At 46.1% G+C, this 15000-nt stretch overlaps 1 protein-coding gene across 1 annotated transcript in view; it reads left to right on the forward strand.

The window, feature by feature from the left end:
- Positions 1-15000, forward strand: part of bcas3 (BCAS3 microtubule associated cell migration factor) — a 239076-nt gene that overhangs the window by 27315 nt on the left and 196761 nt on the right. Inside the window, 5 exon segments of the mRNA XM_042063522.1 lie at positions 7103-7210; positions 7341-7417; positions 10346-10422; positions 11680-11763; positions 14207-14377. Coding sequence (XP_041919456.1) covers positions 7103-7210; positions 7341-7417; positions 10346-10422; positions 11680-11763; positions 14207-14377 — 517 coding nt within the window.

Raw genomic sequence — 15000 nt, forward strand, 5'->3', positions numbered from 1 at the left:
TGCATTTCCTCTGACAGGTTTAAACATTAGATGTGAGGTATCCCTCCTAAAGTGTATTAAATGGGTGAAATCTCCCAGAGTTTGTATTAGTGGGGGCATCAGATTAAGGGGATTGAGGAGCAACGCTTTAAGCCTCATGACACTGTTCTTCCCTCGCTATCACACCCAGATCAGCAGGGGCTTGTTCCACCCAGGACTACCGTTGCACTAAGAGCCTTTGTGATGCCACTCTGTGAAAGAGCGGGGGGGGGGGGGGGGGGGGTGCTTGGGTGGTGCTGGTGGCAGTGATGGTGGTGGTAGAGTGGGACTTGACTGCCTCTCTTGCCCTACAGCACTCACCCGGAGGCATGTGTGGGGCATTATCTGCTGGGGCTGGCCGCAGGATTGCTGTGTTATCCTGCCGGCTGGCTGATAAACCTGCCTCTGTGGCCCGCGGGCCTCTTACCCCCACACTGCCACACTGTCTGGGCCCAGAGGAACGAGGAGAGGGAGGGAGGGACGGAGGGAGGGCTCTCAGTGTTGGGAGACACTGCGGAGATGACAGGGGGAAGTTGAAAGGGTTTGAAAGTAGCATTGATTTCTCTTCCCTCATGCTGAATTGTGTATCATTATCTGCGATAAAATTGAACAAAATATGAATTTTCTTTAATGAACTCCTCACAGAGACTTTTTCCTTATTTGGAGATGCACTGAATTTGTAATTAACAGATTACCATATGGCAAATATAGTTGTTTGGAGGAGCTGCAGAAAGGGCAAAAAAGTTTTTTTAAATCTTGTGATCGACTCCTCATTGTTCCTCATCTGCGGATTTATACTTTGGATTTAAACATTACAAAAGCTAGCAAGATGTAGGTGTGTGTCCTGTATGTGAATGTATTATATGCCAGTATCATAGAGTCATCTCTGTAAAAATGTGGCCACCTCACTGGTCATTGGAAAATCCAGGAAAAAATGTGACAATGCATATACATCACACTGTATAATATTAACCCTCTGCTGCTCACAGGCTTAAGGTTGCCAGTGGTAATCCATTGTATGAAATGTATTTGCAGGAGTTCATTATAAAATGATGTTCAAAACATACTAAAACAGAAAACAAAATGGAAGTGTAATGTCTGCTCAAATATATACTGCCAGCACGTCTGTGAAAATGTAGCATTTTATAAAAATATTTCTGTTCCTAACCCTTTATACCTTTTTATGCGACAGTTTAGTTCAGCATTACAATCAACTTGCCGTTTGCTGAACTAGCACACTTGCCTCTCTCTTGTCCTCTTTCGTGACAAGAAATGCTATGTGCAATCACAGTTGACTTTATTTGGAAAAAGCCAGCCAGGTGCACCGCTTAGATCCCCCATCATCTGCTTCTCAGTCAACCTAAAGGGCCATATAACTGTGCTCTCCAAGGACAGGGAAAGTCAGACCCTGAGCCTTTGAAGTTTGCCTTTTGAAGAGTGTTCATCTCAAAGCGCTTTTCCATGTACTGTCACTTCCACGCTATCTGTGCGCTGAAAACCTGTAAAAACAACTGCTGTGGAATAGGAGGGAACACAGAGGATAGCCTAATAGACCTGATGGCCCCACTTCAATTTAATGCACATAATTAAGAATTAGACCTTAGTTTAGACCTTAATTGGGTTTGCATGATTATGTGGGTCTTAGATGTAGTTTTATCTTGTGTATGTTTCTTACACATGGAGTCATACGTTTTATGGTTTACATAGATTGGTTTTTAGAATCCTTTTTAGATTTTCTCAAGACATGTTATTGCTCCATCACAATAGAATTTTTTTTCAGGTGATGGTGAAGTATATTGTAAAATGCATTAGAAATATACATTTAAGTATAAGGAACACTAAATTGTAAAACATAGATTGTGATATATATGATATACGTAATGTCCAATTATGTCAGTACATAACATCTTTCAGCTGTCTGTTTTGGAAATAGTTGTATGTAAGTATGAAGATGCCATTTTTAAAAATTGAATTATTTCAGGATTGAATGCATCACAGGGGCTGTGAGATTGATGATGAGCCATGGCAAAGTGTTGCATTTACTTGGTGTTTAACTGTTTATTTATCGTCACAACGGGAATAGGAAAAGATCCCTCTAGCGCCAGATCACTGTTATGCATCACAAACGTTCTCATTAAAGTTGGACAGAAAATTGGCAGGCGAAAAACCACAGTATAATTTTGACAACAGAAAAACTCAAACTTGTGTGCCTCAAACATACAAGTGGTTTGATAAATATTCATGCAGAGTGCTGCATGCTAGCCCCGTGTCTGAGTGTGAAACGGAGAGAGGCCTCAGTGGCAGCCAGAAAGACCCGTCCACTTTCCTTCCCTATCCCTTCCCACCTGCCTATTGCTTTCACAGAGACTAATTTAGCACCATTAACACCACAAAGCCTATCAGAGCATAAGGAGCCAAAGGAGGAGGCAGATCATAGCCCCTCTCTCTCTCTCTCTCTCTCTCTCTCTCTCCCCCTCTTTCTCTCTCTCCCCCTGCTGCAATGTGTTTCCAATATGCCGGAGTGGGGGAAACATACAGCCGAGCCCCGGCAAAAGGAGAGGAAATGTATTTCTGGCAGAGCAGCAGACATGGAGCTGTGGTTGAACTTTTTACCCTAATTACTTTCCCGCTAATGCCCGCGGCATGCCGGAATCAAAGGGCCCCCCCAGGCCCCAAGCAGCCTCTGATGTGGCCGGCGTTTGTTGTGTGTTGAGGGTTGGGTTTTTCAAGAGGGAGAGACAGAGAGCAAGAGAGAAAGAGACAGAGGGAGGGAGAGAGAGAGAGAGAGAATGAGCGAAAGCTCGGAAAAATTGTGACAGGATATTTTTCGAAAAAAATGTCTCTGTTACCACCCACCTCACTTGTTGCCTACAAAAATAGTGTAATTGTTTTCATCTGTGTGTTTTTTTCTCTCACCCTGGCTTAGAAATAACTGTTATAAATCAAAATGACATAGGCTTAAGGGATGGGTTTGGGTCCAAATCACATCACATTTTTTTCATTTGTTTATTTTGTTTTCCCCTCTTAAACACCTTTTAAAGAGTGTTAGTCTTCTCTAATCTGTCTAAAATGTGCAAGTTTATTTCTAAGACCACAAAAATGAACTTTTTTCTTGCACAGTTAGCAAATGTATTTTTTCTATGTAAAATCAATGGATCCACAGATATATACATTTAAAAGACCATACATGCAAATACAAGGTAGGTTGCTGTGAATGATAATGGCGACCCAGTCATATTTGGAGAATCTTGCTGCTCTAGGCTGCTCTTCTTGGGCACATTTTCAGGTTTCCTCGCCGGGTCTCCAGGAAAGACAGCTGGGATTTTGAGGAAAGGCAGTATTTGTTTTGCGTTTCCAAAGCATGTAATTGTCTGTTCGTATTTGGGAAGCTCGTAAAGTAGCTGCAGTCAGAAAGTGATGACGTTTCCTTGTAAATGAATTTATTTGCCCGGGTTCTCGTTCATTTCCAGGCCTCCCATTCACTATGTTCACCACATAAGATATGCCCCCGTTTTTTCAGGCTCGTTTTAGTCAGGTTAATAAAAACCTATGGATTAAAACCCTGCTTTGGAGTCCAATCATGTAGCTCCGAGCACAGTTGGTAGCGAGTTGGAATAGCAGATGTCAACAAGTTTATAAAAACATTCAAGTGATGAAATGGCAGCCGGCTGACATAATGGACATAATAACCATTGTAAACCCGAGTGTTGCTAAAATTAAGAGAAAGTCATCGCTGTAAAAAAGTCCTCAAGTGTTCTGTTGCGGGGAGAGTTTTCCAATCTGGTAGCACAGCCGAGTGATGGGAGTCCAGAACATTGCCGGCTTTAATAGACCTACCATTCTGAAGGGGCAATGGATTTTGCAGGTGTGCTCCTTGGCCAGTTAATAGCGTTTTACCCAGTAATTAGTGAAGTAATTGCAGTTTGGGAAATCCATGTTTGAAGCGTTGTGAAGCTCAAATGAGCCAAGACGAGGATGTTGACTCCAGCAGACGTGACCCTTTCCTCAGTAGGTCAAAGCCATTCGCCCTCGCTCTCGCCCGCTTTAAATATGTGTTTGCAAAGGACATATATACAGTATTTCCCCTTTTGTCACGCCATGTGGGTTTGTCCCTTTTTTTGCACATTTCTCGGGTTTCTACAGGCAGCCGAATCAAATTGAGGACATTTGACAAATTCGGTTCTAAATTATTTCTGACAGATCGGATCAATCAGGAGAAGTGTAATTGACGCTTGAATGTGACGGGATCACAACAGGCGTATTAGAGAGACGGCGAGTGGTGCCCAGCAGCACCTTAACGTGTGCAAGTCTGACATTTCCACATGATTCATAATGTTAATTGTAATTTAGCCTCACTTTCAACCCCAGTTGCATGATTTTCAGAGTGGGGAAATTGTATTACAAATGACAATGCTTGCCTCCATTAGAACTAAGCCATTTGTTAGTTAAAAAAAAAACGCAAACAATTGAAGCAAGCAGCATGATGATTCTCTTTTAGAGGCCATCAATGACCCATTAATCAATTTAGAAGCATATCTTTTGTATTATATTTGCTCTAAAACGCTTTAAATTTGATTGATTTGACCCTGACATGCATGAAATCAATGGACGCTGAGACAAGTTTGAGAAGTTAAATCCCTCTATTAATCTCAGTGCTTTGGAGCTGAGGGGGAAAAGTGTTTTCGCAGAGAGCGGTCAGGGTTTTCTGTGACAGCAAATGTCTGCTGGACATTGGGGCAGACACGTGAGCAGACACACTGACACGCGCACGTACTTTGTCTCTCTCTTTCAAACATACACATACACTACACACAGACACACACACTGACACGCGCACATACTTTGTCTCTCTCTTTCAAACATACACATACACACACAGACATAGACACACACACACACAGACAAACACACACACAGACACACACACACTCAGACACACACACACTCAGACACACACACACTCAGACACACACACACACAGACACACACACACATACAAACAGTCTTTGTCTCTGTGTTTTATGTCTTTGCTCTGCTGGCCAGGCTCTGATGGGCTGGGAGATCTGAGGAGTCAGAGGCGCCAAGGTTGCTGCCTCTGGCTTGTGAAACCCTCTCACCCCTCTGTGTTTGTGTGTCTGTGTGAAAGAGAGAGAGAGAGAGAGAGAGAGAGAGAGAGAGAAAGAATTTTAGAGGGAGAGTAAGAGAGAGGGAAGGGAGGGTGAGGGAAAGAGATGTGATGATTGTGATGTTGGGCCACGTTTGTGTCTGAGGCAAGACACCCGCCGCTTGCCGCAGCAGATTGCAGATCCCTCCCTGGCTTCCGTCCCGAGCGCCACTGCTGCCGTCGTCGTCATCTGCCACCGCAGCAGAGCCTTCCCTCAGCAACGGTCAGAGACTCTCAGGCTGCGTGAGAACGAGAACCGACACGGCCTGGTCAGCTCCAGCCTCTGCTCTAACCTCCACAATCGCCTCCCATCTGCTCCTCCCTGAGGGAGCCTAACCAGGGCCAGGTCACGGGTGCTCTGATGATCCTGTGGCAAAGGGAAGGGTGTTGCAGGAGTTTGCTTGACACTCTCCTGGGCCTGCAACTGCAGGGCGAAGATGAGGGAAGAGCAAGACATGTGAAACGGGACCTGGGTCGGATCGAAACAAAAACCTTATTTGGCACGCGAAGCTGCGATTTTTCATGCACACGGCAAGTGTCAGTATTTGTGTCTTCCTGGTAGGAGCTGAGTGACCTGACCACAACACTGAAATGCACATAAAAAGAGAAATAAGGCACATTTTGTTTGGCCCTGTGTCAATACCACTGCTTTCATGGACCCCTTGATGGAGGAATTATTACAAAATTAAAAACTCCCTGGTTCTCCATCATTGACATGTAGTGCTATCAAGTAGCGTATGCACGGAGAGCCTGGCAGCTTTTTTTCATTTAGCGTCTAAGTGCTTCCATGTTCTCTGACAATTTGCGGCTGGTTCGAGATGTCTCGGACGCTTTGTGATGCACTGATGTGCATATTTTGAAAAACAGTCATTTTCTCTCTTTTATTTTTTGCCCCCACAGTATGTCTTCCAGTGTTTGTGTCTCAGCGTTATAAATGAAAGAACCAGATTTTTTCCACCATAAAAACGTGAAGGGACCGTTTTAATGATTAGTAACGCAGACATATATTATAACCTTATTGACGCCGGGAAGAAGGGGTGGTGGTAGCGGGCAGCGTGAAGATGTGATTTACTAGACCTCTGAACAGCCGAAGCTAAGCAGTGGTGGGAAGATTATACCTCTGTGAAGACGCGAACATCGCTCTTAAACTGTAAAGTCTAGCCTCTGTGACAATACCCACTCAATCACCAGGAGCCTCTAACCCTGGCAGGGTGACAGACAGACAGACAGACAGACAGACAGACAGAGATAGACAGTGTGGAGATAGAAGCTGGAGCATTAGACACTGCCCTGCGCTAATTATTTTGTCGATGATGCTCCACTTATTGATTTCCTTTCTTGCTGCAGAGCTTGTTCAATTTCCCGGATACTAGACAGTAAATGACATCCTGAATTGCAACCCTGTGAAGATGTGCTCTGGCCTTTCGAGCGTGCAGTCAGGGTGTTTCATTCAACTCGGAACAGATTTACTGGCTGTAGGTTGTAGGAAGAGTTAAACGTAGCCGAGTAGCTGAAGTTCTAGACAAGGTTTTATGAGTTGATGTTCATGTGCTTAAAGTCTCTCTTCACTTCTAATACAGTGATGACGACGTAATGGCTGTGGTGCATTCTTGTCGGCATGTCAAGGGGTGAGCATCTGGGTTTGTCCTCCGGGCGAAACATTGAAACAATAAAAGCGATCACGGCGTGTGCCAAAGCCCATAGCCCAGTCTCACTCTGCCTCAGTGCTCTGGCCACTAGATGGGCTTTTTGGCCCTCATCTGATTTTAGAGATGCTGCCAGCCATCGTAGAATGTTTCTGATTACTCTCTTTTTGTCTGTGTGTGTCTGGGTGTGTGTGTGTCTGGGTGTGTGTGTGTCTGGGTGTGTGTGTGTCTGTGTGTGTGTGTGTGTGTCTGTGTGTGTGTGTTTGTTTCACAGGACAAGCCCTCCATACTGCTGTGTGGACCTCTACTCTCTGAGGACGGGGGAAATGGTAAAATCCATCCAGTTCAAAACCCCTATTTATGATCTACATTGCAACAAAAGGTGAGTGGCGCCAGCACTCTGCTATCCCTGTTAAATATCTTTCACACTGTAGTCTGTAGCCCACGTTTTTATTAGAGATGTCGAAACTCACTGTGTTCTTTCACTGTGTTGTTCTTTTTCTCTCTCGCAGGATTCTTGTGGTCAGTTTGCAAGAGAAGATTGCAGCTTTTGACAGCTGCACATTTACAAAAAAGTTCTTTGTCACAAGTAAGTAAGTGAAATGGATGGTCTTCGGCTAATTGAGGAATTTTCTTAATTAAGCCTACAGTGTATGTGTTCCACTCATTTAAGGGAAGCATGTTTTTCATCTTGTTCAAGTACCATTGATTGGGCTTTTAGCAGTTACAGGGCTCCAGACTAACTTTTTGCACTGGTTGTGTCACACGCATTTTCAAATTTACACACAGGCCACCGCCAATCAGAGGGGAGGTCCCGCCCTTCACTATCTGTGATTTGTTTAAACCACGATATTGGCCAAATATGTGTCTGTTATTGAACCAAAGGTAGAGTTTCAATGCGGACACTTTTTCCTCTCTCGAATAGCTGGTCGCACCGGTGCGACCTCCGTTTTTTTTTAGTTGCACTTTTGAAAAATTAGGTCGCATATGCGACCAAATTGGTCGCACTCTGGAGCCCTGAGTTAAAGCAGATTTGCCCCCACCCCCCCAGAAATGGAAAAGCCTTTAAACATGCAGTATAATAATATTTCTGAAATATTTTGATGATTTTGAAATTGTTTCAGGTTTTATACATGTTTCCTTTTTCATTGAATGGCTTTAGAATCCCTTTTATCAAAAAGTCCATACTCATCGGAAGCGAGTCCTCCAGTCAGACTAATTGAAACAACACCAAGAGTCTGAGCAGCACATGCATTCCTGCAGAAGTCTTGCTTGTGCTGTATCAATACAATCAGAGCCTGACATTACCCAGAGCCACATGTTAGATGATTTGTCACATCAACGTTGTTGTGCTGCAACTTGTCTCTCTGCCCCACTGTGCATCTCCCGCCCTGATGTAATGCTCCCAGCAGTCTACGCAAACAGTAACGACGTTACGCTGTCTGTCAGTCATCAAAAATGTCTTCAAGTCACAGAGAAAACTTACTGACTATTTTCCTGGGTGGACCTTTAGACTAGATACTCTTTACTCCAACATTGTGTAGGCCCCTTGTCCTTTAGTGTAGGGGATTAGCGCACAGTAACCTTGGTGGCACAGACTGCATAGCACCTGCGCACCCCAGCACACAAAAACCAGGCCCCTGCTTTTCCCTCACTTAAGCAATTTGCCTGTTGTAAATTGCCATTAGTGTAATTTTAATGGTGCTCATTGTCTGTCTGCCTTCCCTGTCCGCGTCTGTGCCACAGGAAATGTGCGCAGTCAATAACCCTACATCATTAATAGCTTTTTTTGGGGAGAGGGGCATGTGGGGATAGGAGCTCCCTCATAAAGCGCAGTCGTGGTCTGCGGACACAGCAAAAGCAGAAGCAAGCACAAACAAAAACAAGCCAAGGACAACAGAGACAAACACTCTAATGAACAGTAAGCAGAAGTGTCTGGGGGTTGCACTTTCTCTATGTGGCCGGTCTGGTTGCTCAGACGCCAGGTTGGAGAGGAAGACCACACTCACATTAGTATTCTGTCATCTTTATATATATATATATATAAGATGACATTTGAACTCCAGGCCCAAAAGCCCTGGAGTTCAAGAGGAAGACCACACTCACATTAGTATTCTGTCATCTTTATATATATATATATATATATATATATATATATATATATATATATATATATATATATATATATATATATATATAAAGATGACATTTGAACTCCAGGCCCAAAAGCCCATTAGAAACTTGCATATATATGCAAGTTTCTAATGGGCTTTTGGGCCTGGAGTTCAAATAAGACTCTTCTTTGGATAAATGTGTTTGCAAAACAATACTGAAATCCCCCCGCTTCAGAACCTCTCTGTTTTCCAGTCTCTCTGTCTCTGTCTCTCTAACTCACTCTCTCTCACTCACACACACAAACACACACTCTGTAGGTCAAACACACAGGCCCACTGCCCCCCTCTCTCCTGGCCAGTGCCCCCCCACACAGGATGTGTTAAACACATGTTATCTCACTGTATTGGCTCCCTCGGCCTTGGAAAAGCACAAAAGGTTTTTTTTTTTGCATTGCTGCACTTGTGGCTTACCTCAAGTCCTATTTGCCCGGTTTCAGATCCCCGACTCAGAACACTAAATTACTGTCTGCATGCATTTCATCTGCACGCTGAGCTCTAAATTACTGTCAACACACTTTTTCTCCTACGTGATCTGCCCTCACATGACTTCTGTGTGTGTGTGAGACATGTGGAGTGTGTGTGTGTTTGTGTGTGTGTGTGTGTGAGGGGGAGAGAGCGTCTGTATGTGGAGTGTGTGTGTGTGTGTGTTTGTGTGTGAGGGAGAGAGAGCGTCTGTATGTGGAGTGTGCGTGTGTGTGAGGGGGAGAGAGCGTCTGTATGTGGAGTGTGTGTGTGTGTGTGTGTTTGTATGTGTGTGTGTGTGAGGGAGAAAGAGCATCTGTATGTGGTGTGTGTGTGTGTGTGCGTGCGTGCGTGTGAGGGGTAGAGAGCGTCTGTATGTTTTGCGTGTGATGCATGTTTGACTGGAAGCATCTCAGTTGTTTATGGAAGTCTGTCATCTAGCACATTTGCCTATTTATGTATGTGTGTTGGGCTTAGTGTGGGAGGTTGCACTGTTTCGAGTGTTTACCCTTTGCAGTATCTGTGTGGCCAGTTTGACTCCTGCGTGTGCGGGTGTGTTTGGGTGTTTTTAGGTACTGGCGTTGGTGCCATAGACTCCCCACACGATCCCTTTCAGAAAACACCCCACTCGTGTTTCCCAAAACACAGGCTTACACAGAGACCGTTTTTAGAGACAAACACGTTAACTCAGTCAGTTTCCAAATGTCCAAAACAGTTTTTCTTTACACACATCAGTGTGTGCACTGTGAAAGCCATTCCTGCAATGGCAAGATCATTTCATGCATTTTTTTTCCGTTTAATTCGCTCAGTTATAACAGGGAAATGAATGGAGACATTTAATTTATGTTTCAGACAATGTAATGCCTTTCTGGTCTTTGCAGGCTGCTACCCTTGTCCTGGGCCTAACCTGAACCCGATAGCTCTTGGGGACCGATGGCTAGCTTATGCAGAGAACAAGGTAAGGACATCAGACGCAGTGTGTGCATTATGAGCCAGTCCAGATGCGTCCAACCTCCCACTCTTTCCCATTTGCAGGACGTCCACAGAGATTCATAAATTGATAATCCTTAAAATTATAGTATACTTTTATTGCGGGCCCATAACCCCTCTCTCCCAAAAGCATGCTCTCTGTTCCATCGCTAGCCGCACTCTTCAAAATGAATAAAATAAATACAAGTCCCAGCGACTAAAGAACAGATAACAGCAGGATTCTCTGAATGTAATTTGGGACAAAGCGTGGTGGAGTGGGTCCTTGTGAGGGGCTGGTATGAGGAACGCTGGGACTCTGATTGAGGCTGGCCACTCCAGTGCGGTAATGGACAGATGGGACAGTGTATCTGGATGGAGCTAAGGATGGGGTGGGGGACCAGCAGGCTGCACTGAGGGCTGAATATATTCCTGGGGAGAGCTGGGCTGAACAGTGCCGGTGCTTGAGACGGCTGAGGCACTGGGAGTCCAGAGTGGGTGGGAGGAGTGGGGGGGGGGGGGCATGGAGAACCGCCATACTCAACAGCCCCCCCCCCCCCCCCCCTCTCCCCAGGTATGGCAGATGCCTTGGTGCAGACTGTTGCTAGGACACACATGACTAGGGCCATTGTTGAGGTTGACTAGGCAACAAGTGTCGCTCAACAAAAACAATTGCACTGTAGGTTTTCATAGTCTAGTGCCAGTGACCCAAAGCATCAAGTAGTTTATCAAGGTTTGAGTCAGCTTGTCTGATGAAGTGGCTAATGCCTGATTGCATTTTCTAATATTACATCTCATTGCAAAAAGGAAAGCAAACACAGTCAAAAACCATGACCACTGCAACACACCAGCAATTTGGAGTGTCTCCAATCAGAGAACACTAGCATACACAACTTTAGTCTCTTATACGTTATTTTGCCACCTGTACTATGAATTTGGCTTAGCAGTTCGATGTTCACAGGTATGTGAGGTTTCCCTAGGGTTTCAGTGGCGTAAAAATGACGTCACCACAAGTTACATGCATGGGACATGGGATATCAGACCCCAAGTGGACTAGAAAGTCCTACTGGACTAAACGCCTGTCGTGTTATTGCAACTCTCTGTGTACACACCTGAAAGGGAGCCTAATGGCTTGAATGAGTGTGTGTGTGTGTGTGTGTGTGTGTGTGTGTGAGGGGGGTGGTGAAAAGGATGGTGTGGGAGGATAATGGGACTGAGGTCATCTGTCTGTCTTCCCGTGCGTGTGCAGTTGATCCGGTGTCATCAGTCACGTGGAGGAGCCTGTGGAGACAATGCCCAGTCCTACACTGCTACCGTCATCAGCGCCGCTAAAGTAAGTGTACACACATACACACACACACACACACACACACACACACTCACTAACTCAAGTTAGCGAGCTGCATGCAGCCAACACCACGACAGAACTTTCCACTTCCTCTTTTTTTCCTGGTCCATTTCCCGCGCCTTGCCTTTTGCGAGATGAGGTCATCTGTGCATGTACAGTAACGTTACATCTCTCCAGCAGACTCACCCTCCTCCTCCTCCTCCTCCTCCTCCTCCTCCTCCTTCTAAATGCTTTCAGAGAGCGCAATGGCTGATCCAAGAGCCTCAGGAGCACCTCTCCTGTGCATTTAATCCCCCCCCCCCAACGCTAGAATTTATTTTGCCAGGCAGTCTTCTCTAACACGCTGTCTCTCATATGGCTCCAGTCTCCTCTCCTCTCCTCTCCTCTCCGCCCCTCTCCCCGAGGTGGCTTCATTGATTTATTACACCCCACATCTGTATCCCCCCGCTGCCCTATCGCTTCCTAATGAGCTCTAACGGCTTACGTGAGAGAAGGCCCATTAGCCTTAATGGTGGTATACATCAAAAGAAACTCGGCAAAGGTTAGCGGAGGAGGGAGGGAGGGAGGGAGTGGGGGAAATGAGGTTAAAAAGTCCCGATACGCAGACGGCTCGTCTGCAGCCAGCGCCGTAATTTATAACAATATTGCCCGGGCCATGACACGCCGGCCCCTGCTTGAGAGTGGCTGAGAGGACTGTTGTCTGGGGCAACAGGGAGGGGGGGGGGGGGGGCAGGAGGGGTAGTTAGGGGGTGCTGGAGGAGGGAGGAGAGGGGAGGGGAGGGGGGGGGGGGGGCATCTCCCGGCTGCATCCTCAGTGTAACCCAATAATGACAAAAGAGTTTTGGGGAGGCGGGGGGACGTGGTGTGGGTGCTCTTTCAAAAATTGAATTCTTGCCTGAACACATGTTTTGTGCAGAGAAAGGAAGATGAAGAGACAGACAGAGGGATAGAATTAGGGGACAGAGAGAGAGATAGAGTGGGAGTGGGAAAGGGGGGGTAGATAGATAGATAGATAGATGGATGGAGGGAGGAATGGGAGATGGAGAGGGGGGTAGAGAGAGAGAGAGAGAGAGATGAATGCAATTGGGCTGAGTGAATTGGTGGCACTGTTGTGTTGCCGTGTCTGTGGGAGCCATTGGGCTGGTGTGTGTTGATGATGGTGGGTGGTGGGGGGCGTACACACCTCAGCCTCTTTCCTCTCGTCTTTCTTCTCCCCTCCTTTGCCTGCCTGCAGTAAATGGATAGCAGAGCTTAAGTGGGGTCTCCTCCTTGTCTTCACTTAATGGAGTGAACTGCTCTCCGTCTCTTTGCACTCTCTCTCTACCCTGTGTGTGAAGTGTCTCTCTGTTTGTGTGTGCCTGCCTGCCTGTCTGCCTGTATGTTTTGGGTATGTGTGTGTGTGTGTGTGTGTGTGTGTGTGTAGTGTGTGTCTCTACCCAGACCCTGGAGAGCTTAATCAGGCATTCAGGCCAGGCAGCGGCGTCAATACAGCATGGCGCCTGTGTTTGTTGGGCCCTCTGGAACGCTCTCTCCCCTCCAACAAGACAAGCCCCACTAACTGACTCTGTGTGTGTGTGTGTGTGTGTGTGTAAATTACCCCTGGTCCCCATCAATTATTAAGAGAAGCGTTTGGGTCCTAATTGATCAGCACTAATGTGTTTTCTAATCACTGCAGTTGGAGTTTTTAGCGCTAATCCAAACAATGCCCATTGATCCGTGTACATTGGCCTGCGTTGGTGTGTGTGTGTCTGTGTCTGTGTGAGAGTGTGGGTGTGTGACTAAGACAGCCTTCTGCTGGGTGATCACTACCAACAGCAGTGACCCGTCAGCACTGCTCCTTGCACTCAGCAACCAGAGAAAGGGATTGAGAAAAAAGGACATTGAGAGAGAGAAAGGGAAGGTGGCTGTGCTAGTGATGTGGCCCTTATCTGGTATAGGACAAGCTGTGCTAGTGATGTGGCCCTTATCTGGTATAGGACAAGCTGTGCTAGTGATGTGGCTCTTACCTGGTATAGGACAAGCTGTGCTAGTGATGTGGCCCTTATCTGGTATAGGACAAGCTGTGCTAGTGATGTGGCTCTTACCTGGTATAGGACAAGCTGTGCTAGATCAGATCAGGGCCTGATCTCTCTGTTGTCTGGTGTACAACTGATGCCCCAATGGCCAATTTGATTGTAACAGTATCAGATAGTCATGATTCATCAAAGCAAAGGTTTTGTGGTCCTGTAGTTTTATGTCTCTGCCTTTTTGTCTGACTCCCCCAGAGCTGTAATGTGAAAATGATGTAGTGTTTTCATCACTTCCCGCTTCCATTTTCTCTATCCGTACACTCTTACATTCCGTGCTGGTAGCCTTAAATATATGCTTATGCTTATGACTAGACTTGAATGTTGTATTCATAAAGTAACTCTTTCTCCCCCTCCTCTAGACTCTGAAGACCGGTCTGACCATGGTGGGGAAAGTGGTGACCCAGCTGGCGGGCACGCTGCCCTCTGGCGCCCCTGACGAGGAGGGCTCGCCCCACAGTGCCACGCGGCGAAGCCCCCACGTGCCCGGCGTCATCACCATCATCGACATGCAGAACGTCGGAGAGGGACAGGTATGACCGCTCACTCCGCCACATCCGCACATTCACGTACACGTAGGCACTTTTACCTAAAGTGACAGCATGCCGTTCTGGCAGAAAGGTTGTTATCTGAGATCTACAGCCAATCAAATCGCATTCGTCCTGTCGGTGCACCTGAACCAATGTGCTGAGTGGCTGGAATGGTGGAATGGCGTTTTGCTTGATCTGAGCAAGTCTTTCGGACTGTATCTGGTCAACGAGTCTTCTTTTCCGAGCGCACACACTGAATGGACAGCTAGAGGATTGTGTGGAGCAATTTGCTGAATTAGACCATAAACGTTTGGAATGGCAGACTATACCTTTAAATGGTGTGCAATTCTGCTGCTGGCCTTTTAATAATTCCAGTATCAGATTTTCAGTGTCGTCGTTGTGTTTGGATACGGCTTAGCTGTGGCCAGTATTGGAGACCTGACATCGATAATTAACACTGTTGGAAAATTGGAATTCTGTGATCATTTCGGTCTGTAAATGGAAATTTTGCTCCTTTTCCCGAACGAGGATGTTGTCTGACATGGTGATTTAAAGCTGGCTATAATATTTAATTGCATCCTGAAAGTGGAGAGCGTCCATTGCAAACAGTGAGGCGTCAGAGAGGG

The sequence above is a fragment of the Alosa sapidissima genome, chromosome 15, assembly GCF_018492685.1.
Source record: "Alosa sapidissima isolate fAloSap1 chromosome 15, fAloSap1.pri, whole genome shotgun sequence".
NCBI lineage: Eukaryota > Metazoa > Chordata > Actinopteri > Clupeiformes > Clupeidae > Alosa > Alosa sapidissima.